We start from the raw sequence: 16,504 nt of genomic DNA on the forward strand, positions 1-16,504 counted from the left end.
TTACTATTGTCAAATTTTAGAAAACCTTTATTAAGTCTTTTATGTGTGCAATGTAATATTTCAGGGTGTTTGAGATTTTTCTTGTATAGTGACTAATTTTGATTACTTATAATTATATGACTTTCATAAAGTCCATTGCTGAGCCCCTTACAAGGTCTTTATAGAGGTCTGTACAATGAGGATCCCTGAAGCATAAACTTTGTTATCTGGTTTTGATCATATTATAATTATCTGTTTTTTGTTTGTTTCTACACATGCTCAGTGCTTATTAGCCTCACTTTTGACAGTCATTTGAGACTATGATGAAATATATGGACGGACACTCTCCTCAGCAAAAAAAAAAAAAAGTCATGAAATACATAAAATATCGAATACAGTATTATAGACCTCCTGAAGCTTATTCTTGCTCCTGCCACAAGTTTCTTCACTAAATTAGTAATTTATTTAATGCTCTGTATTTTGATTTTCTTTCTCTAATATCTAGAACAATGTCCTGCACTTTGTATGCTCCAAACACATAAAGACTTGTTTAATAAATAGAAAAAGAAATAGATAAGTATTGCCAGCCAGACTGTATGACAGGTGCAGAAATTCCCTACTTTCAAAAACTCTTGGTAAATATATTTGAGCAAACATTGGGACTCTTCCCTGGCAATTCTAAAATGCCAGACTCTCCAACAGTTTTGCCCTAATAAGACAAGAGTTCCTTTTCCCAAGACCTTTAAACTGCACAGATTCTCATTTTCTCTTCTGAAAGCTTTTGCTTTTGTCTTTGGGTTTCTCCTATGGCTAACTGGAGAGAGCAACAGTATTCTCTCCTTACCTTAAATCATGTCAATGTTTCCTGAATTTTTTTTTCTTTTCTAAAAATTATACTACAATATGAATAGCATTCACTTACAATCCAAGACATTTCACAATTCCTCCTCCCTCTTTCCACTTTTCATTGTACATAGAGCTCTATGAGGCATTACAGAGGATACTAAAATGAAAGAAAATCATAAACCATGCAGTCAAGAATCTTTCAGTCTAATGAAGTTATGAGTAAAGATGAATACAATGAGGAATAGTAAATAACTTTGAGATAAAGAAACTAAAGTAAATCATAAGACTGATGCAACTTGACACAGAATTGTGATTGTTTTTGATGTTTCCAGTTTGGACAGTCAAAGGAGACACTATCAATAGTTATTGCAAGGGCAACAGGTATAAACTAATATTATCTTGGACAAATTGAGATATAGAGTCACCCTACTCTTAAGTTTCTTTACTTTTGCTTTTACTTTTTATTATGGACATTTTCATACTGCCTGTAAAGACTGAGATAACTATTTAAGTACCCGTCTTCCAACTTCAACTATTATTACCACGTGGCCAATGTTGTCTTTTCTGTACCCCCTAACTTCCCACCCTTATTTACTAAAAGCAAATCCAAAGCATTTTCTTGATTCATCAACCAGTTTTTCACCACTCCATTCTTTTTCTCTCCTGATTTCCTTACTTATCACCTTTCCAACCCATCTTTTTATTTTTACTTCCAGCACTGCAGTTCTGATCTAACTCTGCCAGGACACAGATCCATAGGGTCAGCCCTGCATCCTAAGCAGCTTAGAGGGAGGAGCCAGACCAGAAGTGCCTCACACCTTGTCCTCTTCTGCTCTGGACAGATGGCTCCATGACGACAACTTCATAATGGCAGTGGATGGGACCCTAGTGTACATCAGGGTCGCTCTTCTGCTGCTCTGGCTTGGGGTGTTTTTGTCCATTTCTGGCTACTGTCAGGCTGGGCCCTCCCAGCATTTCACTTCCCCAGAAGTGGTGATCCCCTTGAAGGTGATCAGCAGGGGCAGAAGTGCAAAGGCTCCTGGATGGCTCTCCTATAGTCTGCGGCTTGGGGGAAAGAGACACGTTGTTCACATGAGGGTCAAGAAGCTCTTGGTTTCTAGACACCTCCCAGTGTTCACCTACACAGATGAGCGTGCCCTCCTGGAGGATCAGCCCTTCATCCCAGATGACTGTTACTATCATGGTTACGTGGAGGGGGTCCCTGAGTCTCTGGCTGTGTTCAGTGCTTGTTTTGGGGGCTTTCGAGGGGTATTACAAATAAATGGCCTCACTTATGAAATTGAACCCATCAGGCACTCTGCCACATTTGAACACCTGGTTTATAAGATAAACAGTAACGAGACACAATTCTCAGCTATGAGATGTGGCTTAACAGAGAAGGAAGTAGCACGCCAACAGTTGGCATTTGAAGAGGCTGAAAACTCAGTTCTGGAACCAAAATCTGCTGGCGACTGGTGGACCCATGCATGGTTTCTGGAGCTAGTTGTTGTGGTGAACCATGATTTCTTCATTTACTCTCAAAGCAACATCTCAAAGGTACAAGAGGATGTATTTCTTGTTGTCAACATAGTGGATTCCATGTATAAACAGTTAGGTAGTTATGTAATTTTGACTGGAATTGAAATTTGGAATCAAGGAAATGTTTTCCCAATGACAAGCATAGAACAGGTCCTGAACGATTTCTCTCAATGGAAACAAATCAGTCTTTCCCAACTACAGCATGATGCTGCACATATGTTCATAAAAAATTCACTTATAAGTATACTTGGTCTAGCCTACATTGCAGGAATATGTCGTCCACCTATTGATTGTGGAGTTGATAATTTTCAAGGAGATACCTGGTCTCTTTTTGCCAACACTGTGGCCCATGAGTTAGGTCATATTTTGGGTATGCAGCATGATGAAGAATTCTGTTTTTGTGGGGAAAGAGGTTGCATCATGAATACTTTTAGAGTGCCAGCAGAGAAATTCACCAATTGCAGTTATGCTGATTTTATGAAGACCACTTTAAACCAGGGATCATGTCTGCATAATCCTCCAAGATTGGGGGAAATCTTTATGCTAAAGCGCTGTGGGAATGGTGTGGTTGAAAGAGAAGAGCAGTGTGACTGTGGATCCATACAGCAGTGTGAACAAGATGCCTGTTGTCTGTTGAACTGTACTTTAAGGCCTGGGGCTGCCTGTGCTTTCGGGCTTTGTTGCAAAGACTGCAAGTTCATGCCATCAGGGGAACTCTGTAGACAAGAGGTCAATGAATGTGACCTCCCAGAATGGTGCAATGGAACATCCCATCAGTGTCCAGAAGATAGATATGTGCAGGACGGGTTCCCCTGTAGTGACAGTGCCTACTGCTATCAAAAGAGATGTAATAACCATGACCAGCATTGCAGGGAGATTTTTGGTAAAGATGCAAAAAGTGCATCTCAGAATTGCTATAAAGAAATCAACTCTCAGGGAAACCGTTTTGGTCACTGTGGTATAAATGGCACAACATACCTAAAATGTCATATCTCTGATGTCTTTTGTGGGAGAGTTCAATGTGAGAATGTGAGAGACATTCCTCTTCTCCAAGATCATTTTACTTTGCAGCACACTCGTATCAATGGCGTCACCTGCTGGGGTATTGACAATCATTTAAGGATGAACATACCTGACATTGGTGACGTGAAAGATGGTACTGTGTGTGGCCCAGGAAAGATCTGCATCCACAAGAAGTGTGTCAGTCTGTCTGTCTTGTCACATGTCTGCCTTCCTGAGACCTGCAATATGAAGGGGATCTGCAATAACCAACATCACTGCCACTGTGGCTATGGGTGGTCCCCTCCCTACTGCCTGCACAGAGGCTATGGGGGTAGTGTTGACAGTGGCCCAGCATCTGCAAAGAAAAGAGGATTTTTGCCACTGATTGTGATTCCTTCTTTGTCTGTTTTGATTTTCCTGTTTACTGTTGGGCTTCTTATGTATCTACAACAATGTTCTGGTCCCAAAGAAACTAAGGCTCATTCATCAGGTTAAGAAAATGTCTCTAATTTAATATTCCATGCATTATTACACTTTAGTCTCTTGGCAGTAGAAATGGTAGTACATCCCTGAAACAGCATATTTCTGACCATTTCCAGAAAGCTGCAAAGATCTTCCCTTATGTCAGAACCACAAACATTGTCATTAAGTTCACGTTATTCTTAACATGTTTCTATCTATTGTTCATTGTTTTAAGCAGCAAATAAAGCTACATCCTTCCCTCCCTTTAGTCCTTGTTGTGTTTCTTGTGCACAGAGATGACTTATGGGAAAGGCATGAGATGTGTCTGCATCAGAGAGTCCAGGAGTGAGGCTTACCTCTCTACTGACATTTATCAATGTGGGAAAATTACTTACCTTTTCTGATGTTCTGCTTCAAAATCTGAAAAGGTGTAGGGGTGATAATAATATTTGTCCCCCCCAACTTCTTTTATTTGGTAACCAAAAGAGAGAAATAAGTGAATTTTTGTTAAGTATAAAGAAATTGTTATCTGATGAAATTTCCTGATTTTGCTCCCTGTGTGCTTCCTAGCTTTTTGTCTTAATTTGGCAGTTTGGATATCCTTTTGGATCATTTGCTTGCTTCACATACCAAAATATAATCTCCATGACGGCGGGATTGTTTTCATCTGTTTTGCTCACCATTGTATCCTCAATAGCTGGAACACTGCACAGTGCTTACTACTCAATAAATACTTAAATGAAGTCATGAATCTGAATGGAGTATTAAATACATGAAATTATGAAAAGTAAAAATAATATTTTGATACCTTGGGATGTCATTCTGATCCTCTGTTATAAACTACTGGAGCTGTGGCTCAAAATTAAACTTTGAATATTTAAAATGCTTCTGTTTGTACCTGACGCATTTTGCTGGTCTTTTCTTCCCCCAATGTATCTTCTCCTCTGTCTATTCTCCATGTTTTTGGAAAGCCTGTCTCTTGAAAACACAGAATGAGTCAGATACCCTTTGTATTGATCAGTTAACTTCTGAATGGCACTCTGTAAATTGAGTCAAAATACCTTTTGCATATCATTTTTCATTATGCGTTGCCAACTTTGCATCTTCTATTTCATGTTTCAATATATTTGGCTGTGTCATTCTCTGCATATTCTCTGTACATGAAATCTCCAATTCCCAAAATGCTGTTTACCACCCTGCCCCTACTCCCTTGCCCTGGAAAACTCCTATTTTCTCTCAATAGAGGTTAAATGTTATATCTTCATAGAAGCATTCCTTATGAAATGGTAAGTGTTCCACTTGTGTGCCCTATCACTTTGTGGTCACCCCTTTATGGTTTGATGCCCTCTAGGAACAGAGATGGAGAGGGTCCAACAATGTGTTAGCAAAAAGAAGCAGAGGACAGCTACTGGAGTCACACAAGGAGGGAGGAGTGAACCAATAATACAATCTGGTCAAATCAGAGAAAGTTCCACATGTTGTAAGTGTACACATCCATATGGAGACAAAAGATAGCTGCTCCAGTTTTTTGATTCTTTGTTGAAAGGCTTTATGGTAAAAAACCATTGAAGTTGATTAAAGTAAAATTTGTCAGCCTAATGTTCTTTTATATTTGCTGAGTTTTGTATTTCTGCTTGAGATTACTTTGAAATAATCCATTGTTTCTGGGATTATGTTGGTTTCATCTTTTATGCTTAATTGTGGAATTTATTTTGCTATAAGGAATGAGATAGGTATCTAATCGTATACTTTTCCAAATGGGTAGCCTGTTGTCCTGATACACTTCATAGAATAAATCCTTTATCACTGCTTTGCTGGTAAATTGGGATCCTGTATTGTATTTTAAAGTTAATTTGTTAGAGTCACCTTATTTTACTTATAAATTTTTACAAGAAGCAGTGCACTTTGCAATATTCTTATTTTAAGAAAAGCTGCATAGTTATTTTATATTCACTGAGTTAATTAGAGCTATATCAGTCAATTATACCAGGATTGGTGGGTAGAATTCACCTGTTCATAACAAGCATAGAGTCTTACCTCCTGTTTTAATTGGGATTGCCCAAAAAGCAGACCCAGAGACAGGATTTAAGTGGAGTTAGTTTTCTGGGGAAGCACAAAACAGGGTAGACTAATGAGTAGGTTTTCTCTGTGGACAACTAGAGCCATCCCTGTGCGCTTTCTGAGAAGTCATGTGAAACACAACTTTGATTAATACTCCATGGTTCAGGAGAAAGCTGTAAGGAAAAGAATATCTGAGATATAAGCACGTGAAGTGGTAAACTCTCAGAGCATGGAGATTGTCTACTGTGGCTGCAAGTGAACTCAAGTGGGACGAGAAGATGTAGGGTGGGCTTTCAGCATCTACTGTACCCAGGTTCCTTAGAAAACATATGCTGAGGCAAGGATTAAATCTAAATGGTTTACTTGGAAAATACAATCCTAGGCAAATGAGAGTAAAAGTAAACGTATTTGGGGCTGGAAAGTCTGGTACAGCAGATGCTGGTGGTACCTGCCTGTATCCTCTTAGGCTGAACCTTGAGGCTGTCTGTAGCACGGATGACAAGTCCTATACACACTAATGGCTTTCTGCTTTACGGGGGTGTGCTCAGTGCACTCATGGAGGAAGCTGGAAACAAGAAGGAGTTAAATCATCTGAAAGCAACTCTGGACCAATGAGAGATGTTGTGTGAATGAGCATGGTAGTTTCCCCAGTCCTCATGGGACTTCTATGTGGTGTTGGGATCCAAGACAGGGTGTACATTGTTAGTATAACAGGAACTGGTTCTCTCTACCTTCAAAAAACAAACAAACAAACAAACAAAAACAAACAAACCCAAACAAACAAACAAAAAAACCCCAAAACCCTTTTCTTTTCTTCACAAAGTCCTCTTTGTTCTTTGAGCACTTATTGAAAAAGCTGACTGGAGACTATCTCAGTCTGTTCGGTTCTCCCTCTGATCCTCCACTATGGACTTTCTTTCAAACTGTGTCTTATTGTTATTAACCTTTACTGTTTTCTTAACAGTTTAGGCACAGAACTAACATCGCTTTGCACGAGTTTTCCAAACCCTGGCCACGTGAACTAAGCCATCTGATTGCTGGTATAACAGCATCTAGATTATACAAAATTATCTGAACTTATTTTCATTCCTGCTGATGCAAGTGCCTGGTGGGTCAAGTCCGGAGCATGGACGCATGACAAAGTATGGCTTCCATGAAAAGAAAACAACGTCACACTACCTCTCTTTTTGGTGAGTTGGACACCTGCGTAGAAGGTTGAGGAATGTCGTTTGTTTAGGTAAAGATATTAGAAGGGGATTTTTCCCTTTGTACTGAAAGCAGAGATGAGGCAGGATCTTTCACAGGTAACTTCCCAAGGCAGTAGCACAATCAAACCCTGTGACTTGATGCCACAGATGGCCCATAAGCCTCTCACGAAGGTCATAAATGGTCCTGACACTCCTATGGTACAAACACTTGCCACATCACCAGATGTTATGGATGGCCCAGAAGTCAGCCCTGTGCAACTTGGATTTGCTCACTTGCTCTCCTCATTAGACTGATAGGCACCAAAGATTACATGGTGATAGCATGGCGAGTATTCAAAAAATGTGGAATAACTTGGCCAGGTGACAAAATCAAGCCCTATAGCTGCCAAAACCAAACTAAAGATCTCCTATATCTGATATTGTGCAATCTGTTCTGCTCCTATGGACTGACAGGGACACATACAGATTCACAGATGCCAATATGACAGAAGACTAGGCACAACAAACCCCAATCTGTTGGGTCACAAATTTGACTCTGATATTATTTGTGAACCACACTGGTCTTTTTATCTTGCCTGGTGACAAGGTCTATGAAGGGTTCTCACCTACATGGTCAGAATGATGGGGACTCAGATACCCAATGCCTTTGTCACCAGGTAATCCTCCTTCAATGCCAGCCAAATTATAAACTTGGGCTCCTTTGTTTATAAAGTAATGCCACACAAGTGTACTAAATGAGATGTTACAGAAAATCCCCTTATATGTCACAATTCTAAGTTCCTTTCCATGCTGAGATCCATTTTCCCAGGCTTTGGAACTTATGAGAGGGAAAGGGCAATTCTCAATGTTTCCATGGTAATAGAACAGGAGTCAGTATTACTATGCAAGCACTGAGAAGACTCCAACCAGAAGTTAACAGTTTAGCCTCTGTCGTACTCCAGAATCACCATGTCCTGGATAGAATGACAGCCCAAGAAGGAGCAGCATGTGCAATCATTGGTGAGGAACGCTGCTTATATGTAAACCACCAGTGACAAATAGAATCTAATCTGAACTTTTTGAAAGACAAGATAAACACTCTTCGTCATATAAATGAAGCTAAACCATTCAATTGGCCTGACCCATTGTCAGGGATAGGAGACTGGTTGAATGGAGTATGGGTAAATGTGTTTAGATTGTGCTTTTCTGCTTATTAATTCTCCTTCTAATCTGTGTTCTTCTCTCCCTTTGCAGATCCCTTGCCACTCAGCTGCTAACACAACTCTTCTCTCCACAAATACCAACTCAGCTTTTAATTTGAAACTGTTACGGAAGTTTCAGACAGGAAAAATAAAGGAGTTAAAAGTGTGCCACTCTAAAATATGCCAAATTAGTGTATTGATTACTTCAAGCTCAAAGCACTTTGGAAACTGTAGTTCCAGAAGTGACTATCTGACCTGCCTTTTCCTGCATCTAGCAAGCCATAAAACTTCCATGGAGAAAGATGCCTTCCCTGTGCCAGGACAAGAAAATAACCGTATCCCCAGGTTTGGAAATTTTTGCTGCAGTAGACCTGTACAAATAAACTAAAGTAACTCTTATCTTCCACTAGCTTTATAACTCCTCCTTGACACTCCACACCAATACATCTCCTAGTGACTTCCCTGGAATTCACTGTCCCTAGCTTAGATCTTTTTGTGTCATGGCCCCAGTCCCTGTTGGATGGAACAAAGGGGGATGAACAAAGACAAAGACAAAAGAGTATATTTGGATGACGGGGTCAGGGGGCTCCTTGCTTTTAGTGAACAAGGGCCCTGAGCTTATAGCTTCCTTCATATTTATTGAGAAAAGGAGATAGGGAGAAGGAGGTGGTTGTCAGTAGGCTGCTTGACTCGGTGCAGGCCTGCACGACTGTATTCTCTGAACAGTAGTCTTTAGATGTTCCAGTAGATAACCTCAAGGACAACGGTACCAGGGAGTGATTGCACTCAGCATACCTTCTGGCGGCTGTGAGTTTGCCCACATCCTGCATTCATGATAAACAGTTTGTTGTTTGATCATATAGCCTCCAGTGGAATGCTGAGTAGGTTACAACCCACAGGCTTTTGGCTCTCTATACTTTTGTCTTGTCATTTCTTCACAAATTTATTGTTCTTTTTCTAAAAGTATAAAAACTTTCTGCTTTGACCATTATTTTGGGTCTTCTCACTCTTGAAAAGATATCCATGTATATGAATTCTCCAGAGGCACACAAACAGGTGGCCATAGTGGCAGAGATGGAGGTGCATTGGGCTCAATAGCATGGACTCCCACTTGCCAAGGGAGTTAATCAAGACACTTCTGTCATGAATGTCCAACTTGCCAGTGACACAGATCAAGGCTGAGTTTCTGGGAAGGTGCTATTCTTCAAGGAAAACAAACAGTGAATTAGTGAGACATTGACTACTTTGTGCCCCTTTTATCCTGGGAGGGCCACCGATTAGTTCACACAAGAAAATATACATATTCTAGTTATGATATTGTCTATAGAGCTCGAGCCTGCACCACTACTGTGGGCATACGGATTGTAAGATCTTTAAGCATGGAGTCTCATACAACTTAGCATATGAATAGATGATTCATTCACCCTTTAGTGTATGAGGTGCAGGAATGGTACATAGCAATGAATTATATTGTTTGTATCATATATTCAATATTTAGTAGCATCTATTCTCCTAAAGTGCTGAGAATGGCCTGCAGAAGGAAGAGCCAGAGTGCCAGCTCAGAAACAATATTCTGAAAGAATTGAGTGCCAGCCTTCACAATGCATTGTGTATATTAAGTCAGAGATTCCTACATGGTGTTGTATATGCAATAGAAAGAATATATGGGGCCCAGAGCCAAGGAAGAGAAGCCGGGTGGCCTCACTTATCATCACACTTGATGATCCACTGATCTGCTTCCCTCCTTGCAACTACCTGTTCTCTAGGCAGGTCTTGGTCCACAAAGAGAATGCATCTTTGCCAGAGGACCCAGCATAAGTTCCATAGACCTGCAAGCTGCCCTCAGGGCATCTGGGACATCTTCTGTTCAAGGACCAGCAGGTAAAAAGAAGAGTCATTTTGGCAGGAGTAATTGACCCTGAAGAGCAGGGAAGGTAAGGCTGCTGAGCCCCAGTAGAGGCATGGAGGGTTATATGGAGAAACTAGGGGATTCACTTGGGAGCCACTTGGAACCACCCAATGCAATGGTAACTGTGAATGGATATGTGCAGCAGTGTTGACCTCCTGGGATGAAGGTGCAAAAGATTTAAAACAAACATTAGCAAGTGCTCTGGGTCCTCCCTGACTGCCACTTTTGTCCTTTTTATTTTTCCTTCTTCTCTTTATTTTTTTAAAGTTAAAACAAAATTAATGTTATAAAGATGGGGTCTTGCTTTGTTGCCCAAGCTGGTCTCAAAGTCCTGGGCTCAAGTATTCCTCCCACCTTGGCCTCCCAAAGTGCTAGGATTATAGGCATGAACAACCATGCCCAGCGCCCTCCCCCAACCCCTTTTTAAAAAAACTATATACCTCTCACAGCCCATGGCTATCCAAAAACCCACAAGGTTTGTAAAGACGGTTCTCAGAATTATTGTTCTGTTGGTTATTAGACTCCAAAGAAGGTACAAGTAAATATGAATAGTCTCCATCTATGGGTTTTGGTTAAGGTGAACACTGATGCTAAAATTGAAAGGACAAGGACAGCTACTCAGAACGTTCCCATCTTGTAAAAACCTTGACCCTGCTTCACTTGTGACATCACCTGGTCTTCAGGTACTCCCTCATGTAGTTCAATTGAATAAAGCCTTTAACCTCTATGTGAGTCACTTTAAAAAACTTATATAATATATATGTTTAATAATTTTGTGTTGTTACTTGGAATAGTTTTGTGCAAAATGCCAACACTGCCGAGTTTTGTGCCAAAGACAGCATTATCAAAGAACCCTAATTTCCGTGGGTGGAATGGTCAGCCGTGCTGTTGGTATCTGATTCTTTTTTTCCCTCATTTTTATTTTTGTTCTTGATTTCCAACTTTTATTTTAAGGTCAGCAGTAGAGGTGCAGGATAGGCTATGCAGGTTCATTACATGGGTAAACACTGCCATGGCAGTTCGCTGCACAGATCGTCCCATCACCTCACTTTCTTTCATAGCATGGTGGTTGCATGCTTTGACTTTTTTCTAGGTACCCTTTTGTCAGACTGAAGTCAGCATTTTCCTTCCATCTTTCAGAGTTCTGTAGATGAGCAGAGAGTTTAGCTAACTTTCCTAAGGTGAGAAAAGACTCTTCTATTATCTCAAATTCCTTCTACTATGGAAACTCCTATTCAACCCAAACACCTGGTCAGATCTGTGTAGACATATGGTCTGGTGCAATGTTGATCAATCTGTTAAATTCTTAAGTGGCATAATTTCATCAGGTATACATTTGAACTGGAGTGCCTTTGGTTACTTGGGGCATGTCAAACTTGTGCATTTTTGTGTCACCTTAAAAGAAAAGGGTAGCAGAATAGCTGACATTCCACAAATAACTTACTTTATTTGGTATGAAGAAACCATGAAAAGAAATATTTTGAACAATCTCTCGTCTTCAGTCCTGTTTTCAAAAGCTTCAATGATCTTCCTTTCCCAAAGGCCTCCTCCCTTCTGTCTACCTCTATTTATGCTTCTGATTCTTACCTCCCTTCTATCCTGATCCCTATCTTCTTGAAGTCCCCCTTGCGTCTTTTCTTCCACATCTCCACCTCCCTTGTACTATGTGACCTGGAACATCACCTCTTGGTGGATATGACAAGCCTTAAAAACAAGAGAATAGTTTTTAAAACACACACACACACACACAGACACACATACACATACAGACATACAGTGTCACTCTGTTACCCAGGCTGGTGTGCAGTGGTACAGTCATGACTCACTGTAACCTCCAGCTCCTGGTCTCAAGTGATCCTCCTGCCTCAGCCTCCCAAGTAGCTGGGTCTATAGGGACACACTATTCCACCGGGCTGATTTTTAAATTCTTTTAGAGACGGAGTCTTGCTATCCTGCTCAGGTTGGCCTTGAATTCCTGGCTTTAAGTGATCTTCCTGACTCAGCCTCCTGAATAGCTAGGACTACAAGCATGCGCCACCATGCCTAGCTAATTTCTTTATATTTTGTGTTGATAGATTCTCACTATGTTGCCCAGGCTGGTCTCAAACTGATACTCCTCCTCCTACTCTGGAATAGCTAGGACTACAGGTATGTGCCACCATGCCTGCATAATTTTTTTTTGTTTTTAAATATTTTATAGAGACAGAGTCTCACAATGTTACCCAGGTTGGTCTCAAACTCCTGGCCTCGAGGAATCCTCCCACCTCAGGCCCCCAAATCTCTGGGATTATAGGCGTGAGTCACTGTACCCCACCTTAGTGCACTATTTCTGAAGCGATTCTTTAGGTAAGATTTTGTGTCTGTACATTTATCAGACTGTCAGTTCCATCCTGTAATTTATAGATAGGCTGGGCTCAGGCAATTCCTGGAGATTTAAAATATGATGTCCCATACCTTTAATTTCCAGATAAATTGAGAAGTGATTTATCAGTGAATAATGACCCTTTCTGTAATAGTTTAACAGTAAAGACAAAAAGTCAGAGACATTACATATGGAATTCCCCAGGCTTAGCATAATGCAAAAATACTGAGAATAATGAAAATGATAGCAGATAGCATGTACCAAGTGCCCAGCACTTTGGGAGGCCGAGGTGGGTGAATCACTTGAGGCCAAGAGTTTGAGATCAGCCTGGCCAAGATGGTGAAACCCTGTCTCTACTAAAAATACAAAAATTAATCTGGTGTGGTAGCATGTGCCTGTAATCCCAGCTACTCAGGAAGTTGAGGTGGGAAAATTGCTTGAACCCCGGGATGCAGTGGTTACAGTGAGCCGAGATTGTGCCACTGCACTCCAACCTGCCAGGCTACGCACCAGAGACCCTACCTCAAAAAAAAAAAAAAAAAATTAAGAATGTGAGCAAATGTATATTAGTGTACATGGGATTTGCCACAGGGGTATCTAGAAAACATTAGCCTCAAATCTTAAATGAGTACAGGTCCTCTTCTTAGTGAATCTAGGAGTTTCTGCCATCATCTATAGAAGTATTGAGAATATGACCAGACAGGAAATGTTAAGTAAATTTAAACACACAGACCCTTTTTAAATTGCCAAGTGATTTTATTTCAAGATGACATCAAATTGCTAAGAGGTGATGTAACCATCATAATGACTATTGATTACAACTCGAGTAAGTGTCAATGAGATTTTCTCCATTGTGTGGGCTCCCATTAGTATTTACTCCTCAGGTTCAGTAGTTTGCAATACTTTCTCTAACATAAATTCTATTGCTTGTGAAAAGCCACCAAAGAGAAGCGAAACCAGTAAAAGGATGTAACGAGTAGATATTAAAAGTAGTGCTCGGTTTGTATTCACAAGTATGCTGCCTGCAATATGATATTGTTTGTCAGGTGGAGGGCCACTATCTATACTGCCTCCTGTTCCTCTCAGTTCACATGTTGGTGGTTGCCACCCCAAACACACAAGTGAAACAATGTTTTTGGTTGTTACATACTCCTTTGTAATTGCATGTTTTAGATCACACTCAAAATGCAGGTCTTGATAAAAAGAGGCTACTGGTGTGTTTTAAGACCCAGTAGCTCCCTGGGCCACAGGTTGCACCATCCACTGCAGACCCATTTCACAGCAAGTCTGTCCTTGGTGTGCTTCATAGCCAAAGCATTTTTTCTTCTTTTTATGTGCATTACTAATATACTACGAAATGTAGTTAATGTGCTCACCTCCACGAGTCTCGCTGACACCACTACAGTGCAACATTCCACAAAAACATCATCTTCTTCTGAGAAGAAAGGTTTGCTTCCTCCTCGCCGTCGAATAACCCACAGTTTCCGTCGGTCACAATCCTATTCAATTGTTGATAGCATGCTGGGGGCCGTCTTTCACTTGGTAGCCAAAGGGCAGGCACTGCATATCCGCGGTCACTGCGGTTTCCTCCACAAACGAATGCTGCTGAACATGGGGTTCCATCCTGGACATAGGCGTCATTGGACACTCTTCGTTTTTCCCATCACAGTATTCGGTAGATCACATATACCACCCAAGTCTCCTGCCAAACCACTCCAGGGCAGCATAATGACATTTACACTCACGGCAGCAAAGTCCTGTATTGCAAACACTGCCAAGAGAAAGGATACAGGAGTCTCACAACATCTATCATTGGCACAATCTTTAAAGAGAACCACAGTCACATTCTTCCCTCTGGTGCGATCTTGTCTCCACAATCAATACATAAGAGAAAATTAGTGTATGGAATATTTGGTTCACTCAAACAAGGATCCCATCCATTCAACCTGAGTTGAATCCTCTCATAAGAACAATTGCTCATCATATCATTAAGATCAGGAACAGGAGCCATGAGACAGTTGGTTCGTCGAAAACAATAACAACCAGCAGAATCATGTGTCAAGCCCAAGTTATGACCTAGTGCATGCGGCTGTTAAACATGCCCCCCTAAATAAGTGATACCTCATTAAATACACAAACATTGCTCCCCAGTTGGGGTTGCACATTCCATTAAACTGGGCATAACAGTCCTTGTTTTCAAGTTGATATGCCGTATGTGAGGTATCATGTTTCGAATTTTTGTAAATACATCAAATAATTTCCACAAACCAAAGTTTTCTACAGCAGTTCCAGCAGACGTTTGATAAAACTTTACGAAATCCCTTTGATTCCATATGCACAAAACACGTATATAGACATTTAAATAAACTGGTTTGAAAATGGTATGTATGTCACTGTTAATAATCACTACATTCTCTATTATGTGTGACACACATTAGAGGTTCCGCTGGAATAATCCATTAAGTAACCGTGTGAGTGAATTTTCAAAGTTTTTCTATAGTGCCTCCACAAACCAAGCAGTGGCCTGCTCTGGGGAGTTTCAGCCAGTTTTACCTTTTCGGTGCCAGTCTCTCTCTTCCCCTTCAGTCTTACATCTACTAGCCTCTCGGTCTTTCTTCTGACACAGCAGGGATACATGCTCAAATTTGGAAAAGCCTCAGGGTTTGATTTCATAAGTCAAGTCATCCACCTGCAGCATGCCACAGCCCTCCATGGCAGGTGTCAATGTGTACAGACCCAGGAACCCCTTCCAGTGTAAGTCACATAAGTAACAGTCTCGTGGGACAAAAGGGTGGATTCTCCTGCATGGCCCCCTGGTCATTATCGATAAAACAGGTAAATGTCTGGGCATCATGTTCTTCTTGAGCCATGTGAATCACGTGCCTTCAGCCCTGGAAGCGCATGCTGTAAGAGAGAGTTGGTCTGGCATCTCAACTCCACACGCCTCCTGTGGGAGGCACTTTCCTGGGGATCACAATTTCTGAGGAAGTAAGCGCCATCCTGGTGGGTGCGAAACAATAGACCTGGGACAAGAGTACCCCAGAGGACAGGCAGCCAGAGAGCACACTGTCAAGGGTCCTGGACCCAGGCAGGTCCCATGAATAAAGGGAGACAGCGACCAAAGAAAATGCAATCAAATGGGAGGCACAAAGAGGGATCCCTCAGTCTTCAGCCTTCTCCTCAGGGGCAGTTATGATAAGCAGAGTGAGTCTGCAGGCTTGGCACCCCCACAGTAGGTGAGGTGGGAAGGGTTAGGCTATTACGCAATGGTGTGTACTCATCCAGGAGGCTGTTTTTCAGTGAAACTGGAGGGCCGTGAGACCAAGAAGCAGTGGCAGGTTAGAATAGCAGCATGCTAGGCTAGAAATGTCATATACAGGAGGTATGGTAGGTTTGATGAATAAGTGGGTTTTGATGCAAGTTTAGGACACTTAAGGACATTTTTCTCCAAGCCTAAATGAGGAAAGGTCTCAACATGTAATTAAAGAGGAAGCATATCAATGATAAGGAAGTGGAACTTCTCCTTAAAGAATTTTGAGTGCTGCAATAAACATACGTGTATAGGTGCCTTTATAGTATAATGATTTATAATCGCTGGGTATATACCCAGTAATGGGATTGCTGGGTCAAATGGGTATTTCTGGTTCTAGATCTTTGAGGAATTGCCACGTTACTGTCTTCCACACAGTTGAATTAACTTACACTCCATAACAATGTAAAAGAGTATCAATTTCTCCACATCCTTTCCCACATCTATTTGTTTCGGACTTTTAATGATCACCATTCTAACTGGTGAATGGCATCTCATTCTATGGTTTTTCATTAGCATTTTCTCTAATGACTAGTGATGATGGGGAGTTTTTTTGGGGGCAGTCTCGCTCTGTGTCACCCAGGCTGGAGTGCAGTGCTTGCGATCTTTCGGCTCACTGCAAGCTCCGCCTCCCAGGTTCAGGCC

At 41.2% G+C, this 16,504-nt stretch overlaps 1 protein-coding gene, 1 long non-coding RNA gene and 1 pseudogene across 2 annotated transcripts; 2 read left to right on the top strand and 1 right to left on the bottom strand.

The window, feature by feature from the left end:
- The first annotated feature begins 882 nt into the window (after positions 1-882).
- LOC116268564 (disintegrin and metalloproteinase domain-containing protein 21) lies at positions 883-4,715 on the top strand. The gene has a single exon (XM_031661246.1). The coding sequence runs from the start codon at positions 1,693-1,695 to the stop codon at positions 3,859-3,861; it is 2,169 nt and encodes a 722-aa protein (XP_031517106.1). The 5' UTR covers positions 883-1,692; the 3' UTR covers positions 3,862-4,715.
- A 3,289-nt stretch (positions 4,716-8,004) lies between these two features.
- LOC116268575 lies at positions 8,005-8,677 on the top strand. Its single transcript, XR_001904888.3, has 2 exons — positions 8,005-8,096; positions 8,331-8,677. It is a non-coding gene; the product is annotated as an uncharacterized LOC116268575 (long non-coding RNA).
- Positions 8,678-13,284: 4,607 nt separating this feature from the next.
- On the bottom strand, positions 13,285-15,648 carry LOC101018595 (annotated as a pseudogene).
- Positions 15,649-16,504: the final 856 nt, after the last annotated feature.

The sequence above is a fragment of the Papio anubis genome, unplaced genomic scaffold, assembly GCF_008728515.1.
Source record: "Papio anubis isolate 15944 unplaced genomic scaffold, Panubis1.0 scaffold1155, whole genome shotgun sequence".
Classification (NCBI taxonomy): domain Eukaryota; kingdom Metazoa; phylum Chordata; class Mammalia; order Primates; family Cercopithecidae; genus Papio; species Papio anubis.